Source organism: Ceratotherium simum, chromosome 34, assembly GCF_057802395.1.
Source record: "Ceratotherium simum simum isolate JZ-2026a chromosome 34, ASM5780239v1, whole genome shotgun sequence".
NCBI lineage: Eukaryota > Metazoa > Chordata > Mammalia > Perissodactyla > Rhinocerotidae > Ceratotherium > Ceratotherium simum.
This window is the reverse complement of record NC_141933.1, coordinates 14563517-14591056: the sequence shown is the minus strand read 5'-3', so window position 1 is coordinate 14591056 and position 27540 is coordinate 14563517. Positions and strand designations below refer to the sequence as shown.

Here is a 27540-nt window from a genome sequence, read left to right as displayed (position 1 = left end):
CAGATGGTTCTAATACATAGTCAAGTTTGCAAAATATTGTGCTACATCATTCATTTGTCCCCATACAAAAAGATTTTTTCCTTTTTTGGGGGGAGGGACTCTAGAATCAAGAAAAGATATGCTTTATTTAAGTTATAATGATAGCAATAATTAAAATGGCTTACACATATTGAGTACTCCTCTATGCCAGGCACTCTGCTAAAGACTTAATATTCATGATCTCATCTACCACTTGCCAGATTATGTGGATTACCCCATTTAATCCTTACAACAATTTGTTGCACAGAAGAAAAGTCACCCAATGGATTTTTTTGGATGACAGTGTGGGTTTACTGTTGCTTCTGCGTATGATAATAATAATCATAATCATTAATTGAGCGCTTACTATGTCCCAGACACTGTTCCAAGCACCTTTTATGTATTGATTTAAGTGTCAAAACTACTCTATGAGATAGGTACTATAGTCATTGCCATTTATAGATGAGAAACCAAGGCACGGAGGAGTTAAGTAACTTGCTCAACGTCATACAGTTTCTAAGTGGCAGTCAGGCTTATCATGGATGGAAATTTAATCTCAAAGGGCAATCATGTATGTTTAGATAATATATATATATGTTAATATCAGTGCATCCTTAATTATTGGAATTCTGAGTGGTATGAAAACTTAAGAAATATTTTTTAAAGTTTAAAAAGTATTAAAATTAATTTCAGAAAGAGGCACTTGTGCTTTCTGCCAGTCTTATTCCTCCTTGGAGTTAGTGAGAAGTTTAGTAAATGGGGCTCCAATGAAACAGCAGGTATGAAGGCCAGGCCATTAGCTAGAACCGCCTATTGTGTCTGTTGTATGTCTTGCAGCACTTCTCATTCCTTGATGTTTCTTGATCCTCTCCTTAGGTTAATATACCTGCCAAGATGTTTCACTTACAAGGCCCACAAATGCTGCAGATGCTAGAGAAATCCTTGAGGAAGAGCCTCCCTGAGTCCTTAAAGGTGAGAGTGGAACATCCTTAGGGAAAAAAAGACAAGCAACTGCCTATGACAGGGGTGGGAAAGAGAACGAGCACTCACGCATCACCTAGTCTATGCCCGACACTCATCTTGCATCTCATTTAGTTCACATCACCTTGCTGCAAGGCAGGTATATTTTATCCATAGAACCACAAAGGAAATGGAGGCTCAGTTATATGACTTGACCAAGATCACACCAATAGTGAGTGGTAAGACTATTATTTGAGTCCACTATGATCTTCACTGTGTGAGGACGCGAAAACATTCCCTTGTGCCCTTCCAAGATTTATGTTCTGCAACACTGGATGTTTTTCCAGAATTGCCAAGTTCACTGAAACTAACATGTTAATGTTTAATTTATTCTTCCTAAACAATCAAGCACCTGATGAAAGGTTAACTATTAAGATTCTTCTTTGAAATTAGTAATAGGTCAACTCCTATTTCGTCAAACCGCAAAGAATTGTGTTTAATTTGGGGTGAGACAGAAATTATGTTTAAGAAATGGATTAATGATCTGGTACCATAGAGATTTTTTTTTGCAATGATATATGTTACAAAGGGACTAAAATATTATTAGAAATAAAGAGCACCATTGCATTATAATAAAGGCACCAATTCACCAGGAAGACATGAGAAATGCTGAAATGTATACACCTAACAACAGAGGCTCAAAGTACATGAGATAAAAACTGATAGAACTGAAAGAAGAAATAGATAAACCCACAGGTATAAAGACTTCAACAGTCCTCTCTCAGTAATTTATAGAATAGGCAGAAAGCTTACTATATAGAAGAGCTGAACAATACTAAGAACCAACTTGAACTAATTGACATTTATAGAATACTTCCCTCAACAACAGCAGAATATATATTTTTCAGGTGCACATGGAACATTGCCAAGATATACCCTATTTTTATGAATTTTAAGAGAACTGAAATCACACCAAATACATCCTTGAACAATATGGAATTAAAGTTAAAATTAAAAAACTGAAAGATATCGGGAAAATACTAAATTTTTAGAAATTATACAAACACTTCCAAATAAATGATGCTTGAAAATCACAAGGAAAATGAGAAAATATTTTTGACTGAAAATAAAAGTACAACATATCCAAAGTTTTGGGATGCAACTAAAGCAGTGATAAGTGGCAAATATATACCATGAAGTGTTTATACTAAAAAAGAATAATGGTTTTAAATCAATGCTTTAAGTTTCCACCTTAGAAAGTAGAAAAAGAAGAGTAAATTAACCCAAAAGCAAAAAGAATTAAGGAAATTATAAACAATAAGCGCAGAAACCAATAAATTGGAGGGGAGAAAAAGAATTAAGAAAATCAATGTATCTAATATCTGGTTCTTTGAAAAGATCAATAACGTTGATAAACTTCTAACCAAACTGATCAAGAAATAAAGAGAAAAGACACAAATTACCACTATCAGGAATGAAATATAGGACATTACTACAAACCCAATAGACATTATAAGGATAATACGGACGTACTATTATCAACACTGTGCCTGTAAATTTCAAAATTTATGTTCTGTGAAAAGCACAAATTACCAAAGGTCACTGAAGAAGAAATATACAACCTAAATCTACTGGAGAAATTGATTTTATAATTTAAAACGTTCCAACAAAGAAAACTCCGTGCCTAGACGGTTTCAGTGGCAATTGCTACTACACACGTAAAGAAGAAATAATACCAATTCTACACAAACTCTTGCAGAATAGAGTCCAGAATTACCCTGATACCAAGCCCAGAAATGGATGTTATAAGAAAAGAAGACTACAGAACAATATCCCTCATGAACATAGATGCAAAAACCCTCAACAAAATATCGTCATGTCAAGTTGATCAATATATCAGAAGGATAATACATCATAACGAAGAGGAATTTATCTTGAGAATGCAAGGCAGGTTCAATATTCAAAAATCAATCAATGTAATTCACCATATCAACAGACTAAAGAAGAAAAGCCGTATGATCCTCCTTTAACAGATGCAGAAAAAAATACTTCACCAAGTGTAATATTTCTGATAAAAATAACACTCTCAGCAAACTAGGAATAGAAGGGGATATCTTCAACTCGATAAAAAGCATATAGGAAAAATCTACACCTAACATCATACTAACTAGTGAAAGACTGAATAGTACCCCTAAGATTGGTAACAAGGCAAGGATATTCATTCCCACCACTCCTGTTCAATGTGGTATGGGATATCCTAGCCAGTACCACAAGGCAAGAAAAAGAAATAAAAGGAATACATATTGGAAAGAGATTAGTAAAGTAGTGTCTGTTCACAGATGGCATGATTGTCTAATGTAAAACTTCCTAAGGAATCTATGGGAAAGAAAAGGTCTTAGATATAATAACTAAGTTTAGCCAAGTCATAGGATTCAAAGCCAATATAAAAAATAGAAAAATTGATTGTATTTCTATATACCAGCAATGAACAATTGCAATTCAAAATTAGAAATCAGTATCATTTACAATAGCACCAAAAGAGAAAAAAAAAAAGACAACAACAGGAGGGGCCGGCCCGGTGGCGCAAGCGGTTAAGTGCGCGCGCTCCGCTGCGGCGGCCCGGGGTTCGCTGGTTCGGATCCTGGGCGCGCACCGACGCACTGCTTGGCAAGCCATGCTGTGGCGGCGTCCCATATAAAGTGGAGGAAGATGGGCACAGATGTTAGCCCAGGGCCGTCTTCCTCAGCAAAAAAAGAGGAGGATTGGCAGATGTTAGCACAGGGCTGATCTCCTCACAAAAAAAAAAAAAGACAACAACAGGAAAAAAACCGTTAGGTACAAACCTTGTTAGTTTATAAGGCTTGCCTTTAAAATAAATGCCATTTCTTTTGTTGATGAATCACACATCTGGGCTTCTTAGGCAAGCATGAGTATGAGGTGTGCTTTAATAGTTATTACACTGATCAAGCTGATGCGGAAGCTGGAAGGAATGACATAATATTCTACCTTTTCTTCCTTTTCCTGGTGCTCTGCCACCTTGTACAGGGATCATTTGTAGCTAAGACACGGGCACTTAGTCTAACTCCGAGTCACTGATCCTGCTGACTGAGGTAGGGTGGGGCACCTGTCGAGGGAGACAGGGTCTGGAGTCAAACTGTTTTGACTCCACAAATTCACTGTTTTCTGCGTAATGTTGCAAAAGTTAAACATCTCTGAGTCTCAGTGTTCTTGCATGTAAAATGAGTGAAACCAGACAGTACATGCTTTTGGTAGACATTGCTCAACCTTTAACAGGGTTATCATTACCTCGCAGTGTTGTTGGGAGGATTAAATAAAATGATAATGACAAAATTAAGAGCCAACCCTTCTTGAACACTTACTAAATATCAGGAACTACACTGTGTAATTTTCATAAACTCAAAAGTCTAAGTTGAGGGGCTGGCCCGATGGCATAGTGGTTAAGTTCACACACTCTGCTTCAGTGGCCCGGGGTTTGCCAGTTAGGATCCTGGGTGCAGATCTACGCACCACTTATCAAGCCATGCTGTGGCAGGCGTCCACATAAAACAGAGGAAGATGGGCACAGATGTTAGCTCAGGCCAATCTTCCTCAGCAAAAAGAGGAGGACTGGCAACAGAGGTTAGCTCCAGGCTAATCTTCCTGACCAAAAAGAAAAAGTCTAACTTGAATCATAAAAACAGAGAGTCACATCCTCTCAATTAATTCCCAGACTTGAGCCGGTTTACAGACCCAGAACTCCTTGAATGAAGGGAAGGATGGTGCACTTGAGCAATGACCACCCAAGCTGCCAAAAATGTATCCTGTCAATCTTTCTCCCAGTCTTCTCCAAAGGGACCTACTGCCTTTAACCAGGGTGAGTGTGCATTTGGGAAAAAGGAAATAATCAGAATTTTCTTTACTAGGTTTAGATTCAGTGCATACTTGTTTAATTACTACTGGAAAGAGTGACTCCAGATCAATCATGCTAAAACTAAAATCATCTTTTTTGGTAGGCATCACCTAACATTTGTCTGTATTAACATTTAACTGCCTTCAACTAGAAATCATATGCAATGAAGTAACTCATCCTACAGATAATGACCTTTCATCTTTTTAGGAGGGCAAGGTAGTAAATCAGTTAGATGCTCTGTGGACTGACATATTTTTATCTTGAGTGGCTGCTTTAAAGTTTTCCAGATTAAAATTTTTTTCTTGCATGTTCTGTAGGGTAGATCTCTTGGGTTTTAATTGTTCTTCACTTCGTATGTTAAGTGGATTCCAACTTTTTTGAGAAAACTCTTGGCACTACGGTTAGCCTAACTCTATCGTGTGGCAAAGTACCCCTCAATAGTAGATCCTCAACTTTAGTGAGTTCTCCTTTCCCCTCAGTTGACTCTTTGATGACACAGTTTTTTGCGTAAACAGAAATCTAGAATATTTGTATGAATGGTTCTTGTTACAAAGGTATAACCTAAAACTCATTCCCATTCAATACTCACTGAGTCTCAAGTGACAGAAAGATTTGTGTATCATGGCCTGACGGACTACCCATCTCACTCTCCAAATAGTAGACACTGAATAAGTTCATCTCACATGTCAACTCTAATTCATTCAATTTGTAGTGGCTGCCTGGGTCACTATGTTCTGACTTAGTGATGATGCCATGTGCATATAAAAAGAGTGACTTCACTTATTTTTAATCTAGTGCATATGAATGTCACTGGTTCCAAACTCCAATGTTTAAAAAAGTAAGTTCTTTATTTTTCCTAAAACTGCATTTATTTTTTATATTGAGCCCCTGCTGATGGCAGGAAATTTAATAATTTCTTAAAAACTCAGTAAAATCAGTTTGCCTCCTTTCTCCATAGGTCTGACCAAAACATTTCAGGGTAAATGTAGGGAAGCACAGGGTGAGTTGTGGTCTTTGGTCATTGAAATGTTCATCATTCCATTGGTCCTTGGTCTTTGGCGTCTTTCCATAACATCTGCTGAGGCATCATGTTTCCAACTGCACTTAGGTCTCAAGGTCCACCGTGATATGGACTGCTGTTTTTCCTCTCCCCACAACCACAGGGCCCCTTCCAATTTGGAAGATCTCTCTTTCTCAGCCTCTTCAATGTTCTTTTTGTGGGCGCCGATGTTTGAACAGATGTTTGTGGAAAAGGCTAAACAGATTGCTCAATGTGTGAGGTTCTTGGACTTTGGTCACCAAACTACACTGTATCTCGGACTTTGGTCACCAAACTATGCTCTGTCTCTACTTATTAAATAGTCAAGAGCTCATTTAACCTTTCTGGAAAGTAATTTGGAGATATGTGTAAGAAAAAAGAAATCTTTAAAAGAGTTGATCTTTGACGCAGAAATTCCCCTTATAAAATTAGTAATAATAGGCATATTTGCAAAGATTTATGCAAAATAAATGTTCCTTGAAGAATAAACCTTTAAACTAAAAAATTAGAAAAAACTGAAATGACCAGCAATAGGAGATAGGAAAAATGAATAGAATCTTTCGATGTAATGAATAGTATGCAGTCATTAAAAACGATTATGTAGATTTATTGACATGAAAATATGCCCATAGTATAGTGTGTGTATGTCTGTATGTGGGAGGGGATAGATGTTAACTTAATATTTATTAGGTAATTTCATTGTTTAAAAATTGTGTGTGTATATGTAGATAAATAAAGTAAAAAGGAAAGGTAAAACACTAAATTCTACAATGTAATAGTGCATGATTTTTAATTTATTCATTTTATTTATCTGGATATTTATCCATATTCATATGATATTCTCATGGTTTGACCCGAAAATGTATTTCCATTTGGAGTAATAAAGTAGAACCTAAAGATTGTTTGAACTAGGTGTACTATCAGTTACTTTCCCTGATTTCATAGAAATAATCCTTGTTCTGTTCAAACAATACACTTTGCCATCCCTTCCTAATAAGCCGACCCTCTCGCTTTCTCGGGATGCTGCAGGTTTATGGGACCGTCTTCCACATGAATCAGGGAAACCCGTTCAAGCTCAAGGCCCTGGTGGACAAGTGGCCTGATTTTAGGACAGTGGTTATCCGCCCTCAGGAGCAGGTAAGGTGCCAGATGTGGAATGAATATGCTTGTCTGTTCTTATTCGCTATATGCCTACCGTACAACTGGCAATGTGGTGGGCCGTGAGGATAAAGAAATGAATCACAGTGATGGTGAACAAGTCCTTGTCCTCAAGAAGCTCACAGCCTGGAGGAAAGTAAATAAATCACAACACAGTGTGAAAATGCACAAAAATGTACAAGAACATACAAGATACAGAAGTAGCACTGGCTAAGAGATAATTAAATCTATAAATGTCAGGGGATGCAGGGAAAGAAGTAGACAGCCTTCCTGGTCGACATTTCCCCAAAACTTGGTTTTGAAGATTAATAGGCTTTGACAGGCTGAGAAGAACAGAAGATGCATTCTAAGCAAAGAAAACAACAGCTAAAAATATGTGAAGGTAAATATGAAGAATGTTAGGAAAATACAAAGAACAAATTACAATGACTGTATTTGGGAATATATTTTCAGTACTAGACTTTTAAAATCACTTAAACTAAGAGAATAATACATTTCAAGTGCAAATACGTTTGAAGCATATTGAAAAATATCAAATAAAAATTCCAGCATGCAAAAATATGTAACCAGATACTATCATTTTAATATAAATTATTTACAAATAAAATTTAAATGTATAGTATTTTTAAAAAACATCAACCTAGGGGCCGGCCTGGTGGCGCAAGTGGTTAAGTGCTCGTGCTCTGCTTCGGCAGCCCGGGGTTCACAGGTTCAGATCCCAAGTGCGCACCAACACACCGCTTGATATGCCGTGCCGTGGCAGCGACCCACATAAAGTAGAGGAAGATGGGCATGGATGTTACCCAGGGCCACTCTTCCTCAAGAAAAAAAAAAGGAGAGGATTGGCATCGGATGTTAGCTCAGGGCTAGTCCTACTCACGAAAAAAAAAAAAAATCAACCTAAACACAATTCAAAAATTAAGCTAATTAAATTAATTATTGAAATCTAAAAATGGAATAATATTTGCTTTCTTTATGTGATTTTAAAAGCACAGATCATCAGTGGCATTAATGCTACGTGATGAATGCATTTCCATGCAACACCCCAGCTCTTTTACCCTTGAGTTGTTCTCTGGCTCCTTCCTTCATCTTCAAATAATCCCATCTCTTATTTGATAACTTTGAGAAGATCTCTTTGGATAAATTTTGTGTTTCAATGTTGCTGGGCATGTGAATTCTTTTTAAACAACAGTTCATTGTGGTTTACGTTTTAAAGACACCATGTGTCTTTGTTTTGCATAGCTTTATCATGTGTAAGTGAAAATTCTAATACAAGGTTAGAATTATCAATTTAAAAATTGTCTTGTTCATAATCCATTTGTTCTGAGACTCTTTGAAATAAAATAAGATTTACTATTGCAGTGGAAGCTTGCCTTTGAAAATAATTCTTTCTTTCTTTCTCCTGAGAATTACAGAATTATAGAAGCACACTTTCTTCTATAATTGGTGCACCTTTGGTTGATTTGAAATCATAATGTGACATACAAATATCTACTTCAGCAAGTTTTTATTTATTTGTTTATTTTTGTGGGTGAGGAAGATTAGCCCTGAGCTAACCTCCATTGCCAATTCTCCTCTTTTTGCTGAGGGAGATTGGCCCTGGGCGAACACCCATGCCTATCTTCCTCTACTTTACATGTTGGATGCCTGCCACCACATGGCTTGATAAGCGGTGCGGAAGTCCACACCCAGGATCTGAACCCGTGAACCCCAGGCTGCTGAAGTGGAGTGCACGAACTTAAGCAAGACACAACCAGGCTGGCCCTAAGCAAGTTTTTCTTAATCACAAATTAAATAATTGATTAAATCCCTGACTTGGTCTCATGATGTAGATGATTCAGGAATAATGATAGAATGTTGAGAAAAATATAAATATTTAAGTTTGTAAATATTTAAGCACAGTGTAATGAAATACTAAACGCAAGTATTCCAACCACTGGATATAATCAATTTGATTTATTCCATGTTACCCAACCAAACAGGAGATGACAGACGACTTTGATCACTATACCAACTCCTACCAAATCTATTCTAAGGATCCCAAGAACTGTCAAGAAGTCCTTGCCGCATCAGATATCATCAATTGGAAACAACATTTGCAGATCCAAAGTAAGTAAGAGATCTGGGATGTGTGCTGGTTGCTGGGACTGCTCATGTCCATACCAGTAGGGTCACTATTCATCCCAAGAGCATTCCCCTATAATCTTTACTTCCTTTTACCAAACCCCAGACACTCAGCTTGATTCCTTCTTCATTCCTTGTATCAGTTGACAGCACGTCTTCAGCGGAGTGGAATTCAAAGGTTGCTAACTATGGAGTTGATATAAGAAACTGTTAGCTGAGGATTCGTGATATATTTTGCAGACATATTAAGGATTCCTTAAGATAAAGTGATTAGGTGTGAGAGCAGAGCTCCCCCTCTGGCCTTCCATGCCTACAATAAGAGTGACAGCTCCTTGTACCATAGAGCACCTCTCAGGTCATGAAAACAACTACCATGGTTGTGAGCACGCCCTCCAGAGTCAGACTCCCTCAGGTGACAACCTTTCTCTGCCTGTTACTTGCTTTGTGATCTTGAGCAAGTGATGTAACTTATCTATTATTCAGTTTCCTCATATATAAAAAATGAGGATAATGGAAGTACTTATAACATGGAGTCAATGTAAGAATTAAATGTGGTGTTAGACCAATACCTGGGCATGTAATATGAGCACATGCAAAGTTGGCTGCTATTTTTTAAATACCACTGCTCCTTTGATTTCACAGTGGTGTAGTCGGGATTTCTTGTATTATCTCTGTTTTGAGTAAGAGAAAACATGCTCAGGGAGTGACATGGCCATGGTCACATGGTTTTTAGTAACACCGGAAGCAGCACTGCCTGACTTTAAATCCTGCAGATGTCCATTGGGAAACTGATTGTAGCTTCTAAATGGGCCATTACTTCTCTCCTGCCTCTGTTCCTCTCTAGGTTCACAGTCCAGCCTGGATGAGGTGATACAGAATCTTGGAACCACTAAATTGGTCAAGGTCAAGCAAACACAACGTCTTCTCTACGTGATGCCAGAGACAGCCAGGAAACTGCTCCCTTCCCTGCCGGAGACAAAGAATTTACCTCTTCAAACTGGCACCCCCAAGGCCGTGTGAGTTTGAAAAAAGATGCTCTGCACTGCTCACATTTTTCACTACTGAAGTAGCCTTCCAACTTTTCTCTCTACGTTCACTCTTGCCTCTCTACAATCCATTTCCAGGATGATCCTTTTAGTCTATAACATGGATTATGTCATTTCCCTCACTTGAAAGCCATTGATGTTTCTCAGCTCACCTTGAATAAAATCCAACCTCCTTTTGAACCTTCAAGGTCCTGTAAGACCTGGTACCCATCACATCACCTCCTGGACTTCATCCTGTCCCTCTTGCTTACTCCCAACAGCAGCTGGTGGGCTCCTTCTGCAACTTGATTTCACACACTCACACATGCCTTTGGGTCATTGCATTTCCTCTTTGTCTAAAATGACCTTCCCTCTGATCTTTACATATTTGCCTCTTTCTTGCTAATCATATTCTTAAATGTCGTTACCTTAGAGAGTTTTTCTCAAAGCATCTAAAACCACCCCCTCTCATAATTCTTCATCAGAAAACCCAATTTTTGTTTTCTTTATTGCATTTATTATCTGAAATCATCTTATTCACGTATTTATTGACCTGTTTGTTGATTCTCCCCTACAATATTTCAAACTCCACTAGATCAGGGATCCTCTTTATTTTGTTCACCAATAGATCCTCAATAGCCAGAACAAAACACATAGTAGGTGCTTGATAACTACACATTTAATGAACTCACTTCACAGAGCAAAAGTTTTCCAACAAAGAGAATTTCAACAAATTATATGTTTTCCGCCCTTGATGTCCAGTCTAACATTGAATAGAATTGATCACTGATGGTGGAGATTTGATCTGGACACGCCCAATCCCATGGCCTGGAAGACATTTATTCACGTCTTATCACACTACAACCTGAGAAGCACCTCCACATCTGGAATCTCATTTGATTCTCTTGTGCAGCCCATGAGATAGACAAGGTGGGACACATTATCCACGTTTTCCTGGAAGAACACAGGCTCAGATGATGAAATAGCTTGTTCAGATCACATGGATGGCTCAGGGCATAACTGGGGTTGAGTCTAGATCTTCTAGTTCCACATTGTGGGTTCTTTCAGGGACACCTCCCGAAGCCCCTTTACACCATTGCGGAAGCCTTTAGACTTCAGTGTTCTGTAGCTTGGGGCTACCTGCACTCCACCTCACTGCCCCCTGACGCCAGCATTCTAAGACTCCGTGATTCTTTACAGCTTGCTAGCATGTGCTTTTGGGCACTCATTTATCTTCTGTTTATCTCTTTTTCTTATCTGTAAAGTGGGGATAATATAAATTCCTCCATCTTAAGTGGAGAGTCACCAATGTTGAGAAGAGCAATACTTAATATTTGTGTAATTCTTATCATTTGTGTGGCACAAGTCCTAGGCACTTATCATGCAGTAGCTCTTCTAATATTCATATCTGTCTTTGAGGGAGGTGCTATTAATTCCCCATTTTATAAAGAAGAAGTGGAGGCAGAGAGACATTACATTGCCTGCTTAAGATCACACACCTGGTCAGATTTTGAATCCAGGCAGCCTGGCTGCGACTCTGTACCTTTACTTGTGCCCTTATTTGCATGGTCTGAAGACAATTTTGGGAAAACAAATATAATACTGCACAGTATGTGTGACATTATGGGCTATTCTTTTCCCTTGTTCTGAATAGTAACCAAGAGATGTTTAAATTCTCATCCCTGGATGTTACCCATGCTCCTTTGGTGAATAAATTCTGGCATTTCGGCGGCAATGAGAGGAGCCAGAGATTCATTGAGCGCTGTATCCGGACCTTCCCCACCATGTGTGTGCTGGGACCTGAGGGGACCCCTGTGTCCTGGTCTCTGATGGACCAGACAGGAGAGATGCGGATGGGTGCCACCATGCCTGAGTACCGGGGCCAGGGTCTCGCCTCCCATAACCTACATGCTCATGTCCAGGCTCTGGACAAACTTGGCTTCCCCGCATATAACCACATAGACAGAGCCAACAAGATTATGCAGAAAATGAGTCATAATCTGCATCACATCTGCATACCCTGTGACTGGAACCAGTGGAACTGTGTGCCTCTGTGAAGCAGCCCTGAACTCAGACAGTGTTGGGTGGACTGGTCACATGGCAGGAGGAGCAGATGGTTGGGCAGAGAGAAAGAATAAATTGTAACCAGCAGTAAAGCGGTGCGTGTTATTTAGGCTCTGGGGAAGCAGTGTGAATGGTCAACAGAACTTCCACAGTCCTTCCTCGTAAACCACTCATGGGCTTCCCTTTGGGTCCAGCAGAACTGTCATGGCCAGACCTTCCTGTAGTGGACCCTGGTCTTGTTGAGTTTCCTACACTTTGGGATCTCGATGACACTCTATTCAGCTGCAACTGCCCTAATGCTTCTCCTGGAATTCCTATCTCTCACGTGGATTGTTGCTAATGGGTATATCTTGTCAGTTTTGCCAAGATATGGTATTATCTTATGGGTAGTGTAATTTTCCCTTTCTCTTTCCGATATCCTCCCTTCACCCCCTCCCCAGTTTTATTGAGGTATAATGACAAATAAAGTTGTAATTTATTTAAAGTGTACAACATGATGATTTGATATATGTATACATTGTGAAAGAATTCCCACAATTAAGTTAATTAATACATCTGTCACCTCACACACTTACCTTTTTTTTTTGTTTTTTTGCTGAGATCGCTTAGGTCTACTCTCTTAACAAATTTCAGTGATACGATATTATTAAACTATAGTCCCTATGCTATACATTACATCCTCAGAGCTTATTCATCTTATAACTGAAAGTTTGTACCTTTTTACCAACCTCTCCCTGTTTCCTCCACATCCCAACCCTGGCAACCACCATTCTACTCTGTGTTTCTATGAGTTTGACTTTTTTGTTTTTCTTAGATTCCACATGTAAGTGATACCATGCAGTATTTGTGTTTCTCCATCTGGCTTATTTCTCTGGTGTACAATTTTCTTTTAATCCATATGGCTGGTAAGGAAAATATACATAATCAATAAAGAATAAAAGCAACCCACTGTTCTAGTAGTGTCATTTATTCTTCTTTCCAGCAGCATCATATTTACCCTTATTTAGAGTGTGTTCATGGCATACAGAGGAAGATATTTTAAGTACCTTGTCATATCACAACAGCGGGACAGTTTAACATCTTGATATCCAGAAAGAACACACATGCAAAAAGAAAATTGTACAATAACTGTTAAAGTCTAGATAGCAAAAATAGTTTAAATTTAAGGCTAATCAGGAAACATCTACAAAAAATAGTATCTAGTTTGTGGAGTTTTATCAGATAACGTTTATATATTTTATAAACTAGATTAAAATGGTAAATACCAAATATGACGTTTTTTATAAATTGAGATGATAAAAGGAAATTTGGCATGTTATCAGCTTACTCCAAGTTTCAGTATGAACCTGAATTATTTGTGTAAAAACAAGACTACTCTGGGTAGAGAAGGCTACTTTAAATGTAATGTTCTATCATGAGTGAGGGGGAGTTTCATAGTTAATACCAGCCATTATTCATGTACCAAACTGTAGGACATTTTATACAATTTAATAAAGGACATTATATATTGAAAATAACCCTCCATCTAATATTGTATGCTATGCACTAATGTTTTGTGCAGTTTCAGAAAATTGAAGCTTCAAAAATGTTCAGGAGGATGACTTTATATTCAATTTTCTCTTGTAATACACTCGACATTCTAAGAGTTCAGAAAGAAAGAATTTTATATTGCCATCAAATATATTTTTAAGGTAATGAATTTTTTGTCTTCCTCAAAAAGGAATTTGAAAATAGCACAATACATTAATTTGTTAATGCACTAATTTATAGTGATATATATGTATATATATTTATGTATTTAGATATTTTCCTGCATAGTGTTGGAATAAAAAAATATTCTCACATCTCAATAAAGTTAAACAACTTCAACAAAATTCCCACATCTCTAATGAATTAGTGTGAAGTAGATATGATTATCAGAGAAGATAGACACTGGGGATGTACCAATGGTAGAAAAAACCAGAATTCTCCAAGCTGCTGCATCAAGGAGGAAGCAAGATGAACTCAAATTCTGCTGGTCAGAGATGGCACTTTATGTGACAACTGTGATATCATCACAACACTGGAATTTTCTGAATACTGAAAATATAAAGCAGCACAGATTCTAATGATAAATTATACTAGCTGTTTAGTTTTATCTGAAAATGGCTTTATTTTAACTAAATTTTTGAAGGATACTTTTACTGGATACAGAATTATATGAATGTTTTTCCTGAAGCACTTTTTACAATGTTGTTCCAGTGCATTCTAAATTGTAGTGATGAGAAACCGACCATAATTCTTGTCATTGTTCCCTGGATGAATTTCATCTTTGTGTATCTGACTGCTTTTTCCCTCCCTTTAAATTTTTATTATTTTATTGTGGTTAAGAAAATAATATGAGATCTTAACAAATATTTAAATGTATCACAGTATCGTTATCTATAAGCACAATGTTGTACAGATCTCTAGAACATTGCGTCTTACATAGCAGACATTGTATACTCATTGAACAGCAATTCATCATCTTTCCCTCTCCCCAGCTCCTGGTAACCACCACTCCACTTTCTGCTTCTGTGAGTATCATTACTTCAGATGCCTCATATAAGTGGAGTCATGCACTATTTGTCCTTCTGTGAGTAGCTTATTTCACTTAATATAAAGTCCTCAGGTTTCATCCATGTTGTCACATATTGCAGGATTTTATTTTTTAACACTGAATAATATTCCATTGTATGGATATACCACATTTTATTTATCTGTTTCTCTGTCGATGGACATTTAAGTTGTTTCTTCATCTTGGCTGTTGTGAATAATGTTGCAATGAATGTGAGAGTGCAGATAGCTATTCAAGATTCTGATTTAAATTCCCTTGGCTAGATACCCAGAAGTGGGATTAATGGATCATATGGTAGTTCTATTTTTAATTTTTTGAGGAACTGTCATATTGGTTTTCATAGTGACTGCACCATATTACATTTCTTCCAATAGTGCACAAGGGTTACAATGTCTCCGCATCCTTGCCAACACATTTTAGTTTTTGTTTTGGGGAAAAGCTAGAATTTGGGGGATTTTTGCCTCCTCATTCTGCATTATTCAATGGGAGGGGGACTATTGCCAGTAAGTGCTCACTAGTCCAAACCATCACCTTTCTTCTTGGTGGTCCCCATTCTGGGACTCTTTCCTCTCAGCTCTCAGATTCAAGCAAGACAAAAAAAAAAAAAGTCCCTCAAGCTGCTTCTGAAAAGTCAGATCATTGGGTGTATGGTCCACTGCTCTCGCTTTCTCCCCAGGGACAGGCAAGGAGTTGGGGGCTTCCTTCCAATCATGAAGTGCTGTGCCAGGGTGAGGGCTTATGGCAAGAAGGTGCCACATATTTTCCTACTGGCCTTAATACAGCAGGTCTCATGCCCGGCTGGTGTCCAGCAGCTTCTCAACTGGTCTCTGGATTTCTCACAAGGTGAATTGAGATGTGTATTGTTTTTGAGTCAGTGTGTCAAGGGTTTGGAGATCTAGGGTTTCCTATTATGCCTTCTTACTGACTCTGACTGCTTTTAAAATTTCCTTTTTATCTTTGCTTTTTGTCAATTTAATTAGCATATTCCTACATTTGTTTTACTTTGTGTTTATCATCCTCAGCGTTTGTTGAGATCCTTGGGTCTGTAGGTTGATAACTTTAAGTCAAATTTGCAATTTTTTGGCCATTAAAAAATGTTTTGTTACTATCTCTGTCTCTCATCTCCTTCTGGAACTCCAATTATGCATACTTTAGATAATTTGATGTAATCTCACATATCACTGGGGATCTATTCCTATTTTATTCAAAATTTTAGAATTTTGGAACTAGAATTGGCTCAATTATCAGATATTCATGAACTCACTTGGCCTAACATACTACTTTTAACTCTCATGACTCTTCATTATTTTATTCAGAAAGTCACATAGTGTCATCTTATTAGCTACTCACCAACAGCCCATTTAATTAGGAACATCGCCAGCCATGCTTAGCTCCCACTATATAAGCAGATCTGGCTACAATCACTAGCCCAAAATACTCAGTTCTAAGATCAGCAGATATGGGATGCTTTTTCTCCTCAACCACCTAGTCAATCAGCACTGACATTACCTGAAATCAGATGATTTGATGTTCTGGAAAAAACATCAGAGAAAGCCTGCCCTCGAGCCTTGCCAGGAGTGACCTCATCAAGATAATTTTGTCTACGAGTACAGCTGCTATACTGCAAGGAAATAATCCTTGGATACATGTTTCTCAACTAAAATGACATAATCCACTCCCATTAGAAGACAATTGGAAACTTACATCTATTAGAAATCTTGAAATGAAATTCTCCAGAGAATCTCTTCAAATGGACAATCCATAGAAACTGATTGCAGACTCACGATCCCCACAACTTGAAGACATTCACATTGAAACAGATAGATTCTACTCAGAACCAGATGATTCTAGACGCATGGAACCACTGATTGCCCCATTCTACTTCACACACTTTTGCTTTTTATTCTTTTAGTCTTTGTTTCCTTTTTACTAGATGCAGGTTACTCAACCTTGATTTTCAGTTTAATGTTACATTTACTAATATTAATGACCTGGACAGGGTTAGCCTATAATTTAAATATCCCAAGCTACTGCTAGTAGAAACAATTTAGAGAAGTATGGGATATGACAACAAGTGGAAAAACCCAATTAATGGCCATACCTGCAATTAATACTTCTAAAATGCATTTTGATCAAGAATATTCTAATCAAAAATTGTCTTAAATAGCTATAGATAAATATCTAGGATAGAGTTGTTACATCTTTATTTAAATACCATTACTCCACCTAACCATATGAATCAGTTCGGTCTCAAAAGATATTTTCTCAATTCTCCATGTTTTCTTTTTTGAGATCCTATAAGTCGAATAACAAAGAGGCTCGACATTTGAGACCATGAATAATTCCTAAGAAAATAAAAAGAATTTCAACATTTTAGGTACTGAAAAAACTGAGACAGGGATTACACTAACCTTATCAACAATGCACCTTTTGTAAGCAACATATAAGGAAAACAAATGTCCTTGTACTGAAAGAGGAGGTACAAATATTCTTGAGATGTAACTGAGACTGTTTGTCATGTCAAAATCCAGAGAAAATAAATTTGCAGCTCCACTAAAGTTGGTCACTCTCTTGGGGAGTGTCTCACTCCTTTCCCTTGTGGCAAAGTTGTCTCTGGGGATGTCAGAGCATTCCAGTGTTTGACTGTCCAACATCCTTAGTGGACTGCTTCTCCTTACAAAGAACTTGAAGTGAAAAAATGTTCTTGAGAGTACACATTATAAATGGTGGCATGGACTCGACAATTGATGCTCTTACCAAAATTAGATGAACATGTAGGATGGTCACGTTGTATTTATCCTTCAGTTTAGCTGACAAAGTAAATAGCAGACCAGAACTCCCCTCACCACCAAAAGAATCAGTTAAAATTAGATAAAATTATACAATCCAACTAGTTATGAGTAATGGCATAGCCCTGGTATTTTTTTTTTTTTTTTGCCAACAGTTGCTAACCCTTCTTGTCTTAAAATAACCCTTCTTGAAGATTAATATGAAGTAAGATGGAAAAATGCATATCAAATTAAGAAAAGATAATCTTAGTTCTGCTTCTGCGTAGGATTTAAAAGCTGGAAGGAGCATGGCTTTCACCATAATTATGAGAAAAAACTAGATAAAACTACAAAATCATAAATTTTTTGGAACTCATCAGGGATCTGAGGCCACAGTACAACCACATAGCCTGAATTCCAAGAAAGGACAGGCTCTTCTGAGACAAGGAACGATACACAGACTGTCTCACCTGTGGCAGAGCATAGGAAGAGCAAATGGCTTCCATATAAGCAGGTAAGAAGAAATCAATTTAAATTTTATTAAATTGCTAAAGGTTGAATGTGAGCTAGCGTGACAATATAGAACCCCTGGGAGGGGTGACCAGACACAAGATTCTTTTCCATGAGCCTTCCCCATGTGCTAACATTAAATACTGGGGACAAGCAGAGGACCAGCAAGTGCCTCCCTTGGTTTTGCAAGGAACGTTTCTGTGGGAAGAAATGAAACCCAACCCTTGTCTGGACTCTCTTCTCCTGTGGAGCAAAACCTGTAAGCTGCTGTGAGAGAGGCCTCAAACTCTGCCACTCACAAGGTACAAGTAAAGACCCATTGTCGCTGGGGAAGAGTAACATAAATAAAAGCCCTATACCCCTGGAGAGGGGTAGGAAATTGTCCTGAGCCCAGGATCCTATTCCAACACTAGTAAATGTATGCTAGCCCTGGGGAGTGGGGATGGTAGAGAATACTGTTCTATGTAATACCTGCCTTAGAGGCAAGGCTGAGGTTGGCTGCTATGGGAAGAAGGGACAGGGATGCTGAGAAGGTCCCATCTCTAAGGCATATAGGGCCTGCCTAAGATTGAGGCCAAACCAGGACAAGAGAAAATTTGCCCTGCTCCCATACCACCAGCCTGAAAAACACCAAGCAACAAGCTTTTTCTTTCAGATATCAAGTATGGCTACTTCCTTAAACAAGTGTTCAAGAAATATCCAAGAAATATTCAAAATCCAAGAAATGCATTTTGGAAACTCATTTTTCTTACTTTCACGGCTTAGAACTTTTTCTCTCTGTCATACAATGGGAAATATTTTTAAACATTTCGGGAAGTAAGCCCAGTCTGGTTTTCTCGTTTTTTTTACCTCCATCAAGATTTCTGGTTTATCCAACAGAAATATCTTTCTTCCACTCCAAATTCATCTTTTGAGAAGATGGAGGTAATTGGTAATTCGCTTCTGTCTCTTTTATCTGTTATCAAGGCCTATGGTGGTGTTAGGCTGTCTGGCTATATTTTGATAATATTTTATCATATACTTACTTTTGGGTAGCAGGGGTTCCAGATTGAGGCAAGCTTCATCTGAAACTGTGATGTAAGTATGTACACAGAGGTGTGTGAGATAAACTAGTCAGAAAAGTCCAAAATGAGTTTTTGGGGATTTAATGAATTCAGGGATTTAATGAGAGATTTTAGGGTTGCGGGGAGGGACATCCATGTCCTCGATAAAACAGCATGGAAACTTTTAAAGAAATTTTTGTCTCCATCATCTCATGAATATGAGCTTATGGAAAGGGACTGGACCTAGAACCCTGGGAAAAGAATTGTTTCCACCAGATGTTTTTATATACATTTGCCTATGCATAATGCATTGTATTAGAGAAATTATTTCTGTATTGAATTAAACATTTATACATGCTTACCATGTACCAGGAACTTATCTAAGCAATTATTGTCTGAGCAATTATAACTTTGCATATCTAAATTAAGAAAAGGTACGATCCTATTTCTACTTCTACCTAGGATTTAGAAAGCTGCAAAAAGTATTTTTCCCACACTAATGTTGAGCAAGGGCTGAATAAGCTATAACATCATACATTTTCTGGAACTCATTAGCGATCTGTGGGCATAAGGCAACCCACTTGCCTGAATTCCAATTAAGGACATGCCATTCTTAGGCGAGAAAAGACATACGGACCGTCTCACCTGTGGCAGAGCACAGAAAGAACATTGAATTTTTCCTCAAAACCCTACAATGTAATTACTATTGTTACTCCTCTTTCTAGATATAGAAACAGAGGATGGAAAATGAAATAATTTGTCCAAGGTCACACAGTAGGTAGGTGGTGCAGTCAGGATCTCAACCCTCTTAGTTTGGCCCCATCGTCCTCCCTCTGAGCCACTATGCGATGCTGCTTCTGTCGTCATTACCAGCACCTCAACCCAGCACCCAGAGGAAAAGATTTAGAATGAAGACTGACGCCAGTGCTCCTGAACCTTTTCCCTTGTATCTGATCCCATAGAGTGTGAGAAAATTTACATCCATTATCTCATATAACACAGCAAGAATAATAACCACAGAGTCAAGGAAAATCAGGAAAAATCCTTGGTCACCTGGTATAACAACATTCTTTTTACAGCTGAGGAAACAACTCAGAGAGGTTAAGAGACTAGTTCAAGACAGAAGGGTAGTAGAGATCCATGAATCTTCTGACTGAGAGAATGAGTATGAGGGCTGAGGGAGACAGAGGACAAGGGGTCTGGTTTCTGGGACTGGGGCACAGGAGGACCCCACTCTTTGTTGTATTCAGCCTTTGTGAGATATGGACCCTACTGGGGTCAAGGGGTCCACTCTACTGATAGTGACACAACAGTCTCAATGGCCTTTGGCCTTGGAGCAAGCATAATGAATGATTTTAATGATCTCAACCCCAGGAGATAAGATTGAGAATTAATATTCTAGGTGGGATAAGACTCCTAGAGAGGACAGAGGAAAAATATGTGCAAACTTGTGCTGTGCTGGTCCATGGACTGGAGGAGCACACAAGCTTTTTTGACTTTCTCTCTAGACACTAGCCACCCCTGTCCCTGCTCCTCTGACTAGAGTGACTCTTCCTCCCTCCGTAATGAAACTACCCACTAACCTGATAAACTAGGATAAGGGTGACGAGGACAAGCATCCAGTCATGTCGACCTTCCCCCCTTGGTTGTTTCACACAGTTGAGTTGGGACTTGAAATATCTTTTCTATGAACATCTTTTCTTTTCTCAGTATGGCAGAACAAATGTTAATGTGGGGGTCGTGGGCACTTTGGAAAAGGCTCTGGGTTTAAATTCTATCTAATTCACCTGCACTTAGCCTTAGTTTCCTTCTCTATAAAAGTGAGACTGAGAAGTGCCCACATTGAATAATAACTGGGATGTTTAACTGCAGCCTCAGAATGGGCAAGGGAGAGCGTACAGCTTATCCTAAAAATGGAGGATCCTAGCAGCATTAGTCACTTCACGCAAGTGACTTCCTGTTGTATATGTGTAAACAAAGAGATCAGATTCTGCAAATCAGACCTCACTCATATCTTTCTTACCCCTTGCTCCTGTTGCAGGTACATGTCCTTGAGAATGAGAAGGGGAGGAAGAAGTTGTTGCCTACACAATGGTACTATCCTTCTGGCATCTGGTCTGTTGGTTTCACACAGCTTGGTTTGCAGAGTAATGGCAGGGCTTGTGGGGGCCAAGAGCAGCCTGGTGTTTTGTAAAGATAAGTTCAGATGACACATTGGCAGCCTCCCAACATTGCAGAGCCAGCTTCCTCAACACGAGACCCAGAGAGGAAGGGCTGGATCCCATGTAAAGTGACACCCAGAATTTCTGGCTTAGTGCAAGGTCTATCTTATGAGCCTCAGCTCAGCAATTTCTGGAGGAGACATGACTGAACGCACTCTTCAAGACCCTGCTGAACTCTCTGCATCAGAGGGAAATTTCATCATCTAAATTTTTTTTTTATTTATTTTTTTTTTATTTTTTTTTTTTTAAAGATTTTATTTATTCATTTTTTCCCCCCAAAGCCCCAGTAGACAGTTGTATGTCATAGGTTCACATCCTTCTAGTTGCTGTACGTGGGACTCGGCCTCGCGTTGGACGGAGAAGTGGTGCCTTGGGGCGTGCCCGGGATCCGAACCCGGGCCGCCAGCATCAGAGCGCACGCACTTAACCGCTAAGCCACGGAGCCGGCCCTCATCATCTAGAAGTCTCTCCTCTTCATTAGTTCCTGAGGACATTTGCAAAGGGTGGTGCGGAGACAGCTTTGCAGGTGAGGACTCATGTCAAAAAAATAAAAGATAATCATTTCTTTGTGACACCCTCTCCACCAAAATGACACCATCAAAATGCTCACATTGTGTTATGCTCAGAATATGTTGGCAAATATACCTGATGAAAGGAATAACTTCAATTTAAGAAACATATATCTGCTACCTACTCTGTAAAGGACAGCTTGTTAGGTACTATGAAAAACTCTTTTTGCTGAGGAAGATTGGCCTTGGGCTAACATCCGTGTCCATCTTCCTCTACTTTATATGTGGGATGCCTGCCACAGCATGGCTTGATTAGCGGTGCATAGGTCCGTGCTGGGAACAGAACCTGCAAACCCTGAGCCGCCAAAGCAGAGTGTGCAAACTTAACCACTATGCCACCGGGCCGGCCCCTACATATGCCTTTTGAATTGGTAATGCCACTTTTGGGAAACAATCCTATTGAGAAAATGTTCCAGTATATAAAGATAGGTGTACGAGGATGCTTACTGAAGCACCATTTGTAGTGGCAAAGCACTGTAATCAATTTGAATCCAACAATAGGAGAACGGCTGACTAAGTTGCAGTGCATTCACTCTATGGAATATTACACAGTTATCAAAAAGAATGAGCTAGTGCTGTATTGATTTACCTGAAGGGATGTCCATGCTGTGTTAAAGGCAAATTAAAAACATGAAAGAAGAGATAATAAATATCTCTCTATGTATTAGTATGAGTGAGGACACTGATTACCTGAAGGAGTGGGAAAGGAGAAGAGGGGAGGTGAAAGGTTATTAACTTCTTAAAACCATGTTGGATTGTTCCATTTATATAATCAACATATATTACCTTTGTGATTAAAAGCTAACAAAGAAAAAAATTAAACTTTGTCTAGATAAAGTCTCCAGTATCCCAATCATAATGGTTCTTATTATATCTGGGTAAGATCTTAAAAACTGTAGTTTAAATTACCATTCCACTGGACTTGGATGCAGGGTGAGCCCCCTGTTTTTCAAATGAGAGAACTGAAGTTTGGTGGAAAGATTGTGCCTTCCCAAGGTCAACTAGTAAGTGGCCAAGTTAGATACAGGACCAGCCCAATGTTAGCTCTACTCTTCCTGGCTACTGCTCCAAAGTTGTGAGGAAGTTGACAGACTTTTTTGGTTTTTTTAATTTTTTAAAAAAATTTATTTTTAACATTTCATAATGGAAAATGGAAAAGTTACACAAAAGTGGAAAGAAGTATAATGAAGCCCCTTGTACCCATGACCTAGTTTCAATGATTATCAACATAGGATCAATCTTGTATCATCTGTAACATCCCACTCCCACCAATGGATTATTTCAGCCTTAAATATTTCAGTTTTCAACAGAATTTTGACATTCTTTTGGATAACATCCGTAAGGTTTGTGGGACACTTATTTGGATAGTCTCTGAGTAAAGTTTCTGCATGTAAATCTGAATTTTTGTAACACCACAAAATAATGTTGAATTTGGTCAGGTTAATAAGGGAAGATGTTCCAACTTCAAAACACAATTTGGGATCAAAACTTAGGGTTAAAGGTGACAACAGTAGAGTAATACAAGTGTTTTTCTATGTGCCCTATACTTTGAAGGAACATTTAAGGAATGTATAAAAGCTGATTTGGTTTAAAAAATCAGTCATAGTTTCATGACAATTGGATTTACTTTTAATACTGGAAGGAACATGATATGCTATGGAATTAGGCCAGGTGAATGTATTTCAAAATAAATTGTATTATTTTACCATCTTCCCAATTTTGTCATATATATGTACCATGGCACCTTTATATTCTTAGAATTTTTATCTATTGGCTCACTTTTCAAAAACTAGCCTTGCTGAAAGCAACGAAGATGTGAAATCATGGGTTTGATGCTAAAGTTATATTGATCCAAAACATATCACGAATACGAAATTATTAAAATAAAAAGAAATATTCGAGAGCCAGCCCTGATGGCCTAGTGGTTAAAGACCAGTGCGCTCTGCCTCGCTGGCTGGGGCCCAGTTCCTGGGCATGGAACCACACCACTCGTCTGTCAGTGGCCATGCTGTGGTGGTGGCTCACATAGAATAACTAGAAGAACTCACAACTAGAATACACAACTATGTACTGGGGCTTTGGGTAGGAAAAAAAAGAAGAAGATTGACAATAGATGTTAGCTCAGAGTGAATCTTTCAAAAAAGAAATCATTAAAAAAATTAAAACAAAGAAATATTTGACCATATGCCACTTACAGTTACTTAGCATAGCACACCTTGATGAAATCGGGCTGTGGAATTTAATTAACTGATTGTTAAGTCACAAACCCAGACTGTCAAGAAGCCAGGAGATCAAATACGTCTCCCTAGGGAAAGGGCCAAGAAGGAAGGTGTGGGGAGTATCTGGCCCCACCTGGTTCCCTGGTTTCCTCAAGCTGGTGTCACTTCTTTACTTTCTACACTCCAGGCCTAACCTGGTTTGCAAGGTCATCTCGACCTGGATTAGTTTATTATTATTTGGAGTCTCAGCTTCTGTACCCACAATAGAGCCAGCTGCCCTCAAAGTGTCAGTTCGCTGACTAGATGTCCATGGAAAGCAGAGGTTCATAAGCTTTAGGGCAAAAACAGACCTAGGTTAGCATTTCACTTTAATCTCTCACTCCTTGTGTGATCTCAGCCAATAACAATGATAATATTTACAATCTTATGCTATATACTAAATTTTTGATATATAGTATCTCATTTACACTTTGCCATTCTATGAAGAAAGTACTCTTATTATACCCATTTTACAGATGATGAAACTGAGGCTCAGAAGTGCCTGTGGTCACATCACTAGTAAAATCTACAGAGTCATTCAAACTTGAATTCAGGTCATACCAGCCAAAGCCAAAGACAATGCTTTAACATACGGTCTCCTGCAGCCACATATTTAATATCCCTCAGCATATTTTTCTCATCTCTAAATTGGAAATATTAATGCTTACTTGATAAGGTTGTTCTGAGGACGACATTCGCTAACAGGGAAAGTGCCTCCACATAGTTTACACCCAGTCATTATGAGTCCCGTCCCTGGTTCCTGATAGGAAGTTTTTACTAGTGAACTTCTGCCCTGGTTTTTGTTTTCTAAATTGCTGTTCTGATGCCCCGGACACCCACTTTTCCCTCTAGATTGGCCTTCTTTCAGCCCCTGTCGCTGACCCCTGTCAGCCTCAGCCCTTAAATTCCATCAGATCAGAGGTGATCTGTCACTGCCAGTCTTCTGCTCCTCCTCACATCCTGCCCTTGCCCAGAGGAGTTTTGTGCTTTGACAGGAAGGGTAAGGATGTGTAGCTCACTCAAGTTACCAAGTCCTGGAGTGTCTTTAAAATACTCCAACTTCTCTTTTACCCTACAAGCCTCCATGGTGAACCTGAACTCTGAACCAGGTTGGTTCCTCAGGCCCTTTGGCCTGAGGAACCTCAGTCCCACCCGTCTCCATCCATGTTCCTACCTGTTTCTAAGGCTGGACAATGACTGTCCGATACTCAGGCCAGGAGACACCCCCCAATACCTCCAAGTTGAAGGGGTTTCTATGGTTGATGTGATAAACAGAGCCATACACCTAAAGGAGGAGCAGGAGGGACTGGGAAAGGTTGAGAAGGTTTCAGTGGCATCCTCAGAGATGGGGGCCTGGATGTGTGAGGAAGAGAGAAATGGAGGTCAGGAGAGGGTACCGGGACCAAGTCAGTGATGGGATAAATGAGCCGTGTCTCCAGGACCATACTGATGGAAGTGAAGTCACCAGCAAGCAGGTACAGGCATCCTCATGATAATGAATAGCCAGTGTGCACTAATTGGGCACTTGCTATACTCTTAGTATTTACATTGTATGGAGTTTAGTGCATACAACAACTTTAAGAGGAAGGTGCCAATATTATCCCCATTTCATAGATGAAGAGACCAAGGCACAGACAGATGAAGTAACATGCCCGAAGCCACACAACTAGAAAGTGTCAGACTTGGAATGTATACCCATTCAGTCTGGCTTCAAAACCTATGCCCTTAGCTACCGTCCTCCACTGCCTCTCCAAGTGAATGACAAAACCTGCAGACTGGATGCAGTTGCCTCCTCCTGAGAAGCAGCAGCAGTTCTAGATGTGCCTCCTCCTCCATCCTCTTTTGCAGCTCCAACCTTCTGCAGAAAGACAGCGAGGAAGGACTAGAATTGTGAGCCTGCTATTTTCTCATCCTCAATACTCTACTTCCACACCCCAACCTCCTGCCACCTCCTTGCCTTCAGAGACTAGGGTTGCTTCTGGCCAAGGATTTGTATAAGGTCAGCAGCTTCTGGAAATCACACAGCAGAAGCATTTTGAGGGATGCTTCACTATTTGAGTTCTTCAAGGATGAGAAGGAGAGGGAGATTGTTCAGGGACCAAAGGAATTAAGAATGCACTTTACACATATCCACTGACTAATCGTCATGAGGATGTTATTATCATCCTCATTTGGAAGACATCAAAGCTCAGAGAGACTAATTTCCTCAAGTTCATCCAGAAATGAGAGACAGAGTTAGATTTTGAAACCATATATGAATGACTCTGAAACCTGTGTTCTTCCTCCCTAATAGAATGAATATTAAAAGTGAGTATTAAACATTCTATGAGGTTCCCAAATGCCCAACACACAATCCTCCACCACCACCACCATAAGGCTTTTTCTATATCTTGGTCTATATCTATATCAGATGCCTAACAAGCCTCCTTTTATTGGAAATAAAGAGTATCAGTCCTTCAAGAACAGTTAAGAAAGAAAACTTAGAGCAAATGTTAACAAAAATTTGCTTAAAGGTCCAGCTCATAAATGTTTCAGGCCTATGGGCCATTTCAGAAGTTGTCTCAGTTACGTTACAATATTTGAAAAACAAGGAAAACTTTTGACCCGTAGCCATGAAATTCAGTTGAAATGACATTCACAATTCTCGGAAATGTGCCAGGGATTTAACAATAACTGGGAGAAGACCACTGGCATACCTGATAGTGCTTCAAAACTCAGGCTGAGTTCAAATTTTAGCTCTGCCTCCTACTTCTTTGTCATTGCTTAACCAATCAGAGTCTCAAAATGTTTTCTAATCAGTAAACAGGAAATTGGAATGCATACTTTTCAGAGGCACAGTGTTACACAATATAGTGCATTGTAAGATGCTCAGCATGATGCCTGGCACAAAGTAACTAACATATGTTAGTTTTTTGTATTGAGTAAATGATCAATATGCCATTTTATAGATTTAGCAGTTATATCCAATGAAGTGGAAAACAATTAAAAATTTGAAGAACTTATCAACTTAATTAACATAAGAGAAAGAATCCGTGAATCAGATATTTGAAGCAGTCGTTGGCCAATTAGCTAATACAGATGTTTACAACCTTTTTTAATCCATGGAGGTGAAATAGTTAACAAATATGTGTTAATTGATAGGCAAGATTAAATATATTTTGTCTTCCCTGGGACTAACAGCTTGCTAAAGCTACACTATGTTCTGTAGCTTGATGAAGCACTTGTTAAACAAAGGAACCCTGTTGCGTGGACCCAGAATTTCAGAATGTTGGAATA

General features: G+C 38.9%; 1 protein-coding gene across 1 annotated transcript; it reads left to right on the top strand.

Annotated features, from left to right (window-relative positions):
* Window positions 1–906: 906 nt before the first annotated feature.
* LOC106803039 (glycine N-phenylacetyltransferase-like) lies at window positions 907–12295 on the top strand. The gene is made up of 5 exons (XM_087423248.1): window positions 907–990; window positions 6957–7064; window positions 9068–9194; window positions 10054–10225; window positions 11889–12295. Exons 1-5 carry the CDS (start codon window positions 913–915, stop codon window positions 12289–12291), a joined length of 888 nt encoding a protein of 295 aa, XP_087279374.1. The 5' UTR covers window positions 907–912; the 3' UTR covers window positions 12292–12295.
* The last annotated feature ends 15245 nt before the right edge of the window (window positions 12296–27540 follow it).

Bases quoted from the DNA above. Each gene is read 5' to 3' on its own strand.
- LOC106803039 (XM_087423248.1), top strand. From the start codon at position 913: ATGTTTCACTTACAAGGCCCACAAATGCTGCAGATGCTAGAGAAATCC. The intron at 991-6,956 runs GTGAGAGTGGAA...GGGATGCTGCAG, and splicing joins GCCTCCCTGAGTCCTTAAAG to GTTTATGGGACCGTCTTCCA. The intron at 10,226-11,888 runs GTGAGTTTGAAA...TGTTCTGAATAG, and splicing joins ACTGGCACCCCCAAGGCCGT to TAACCAAGAGATGTTTAAAT.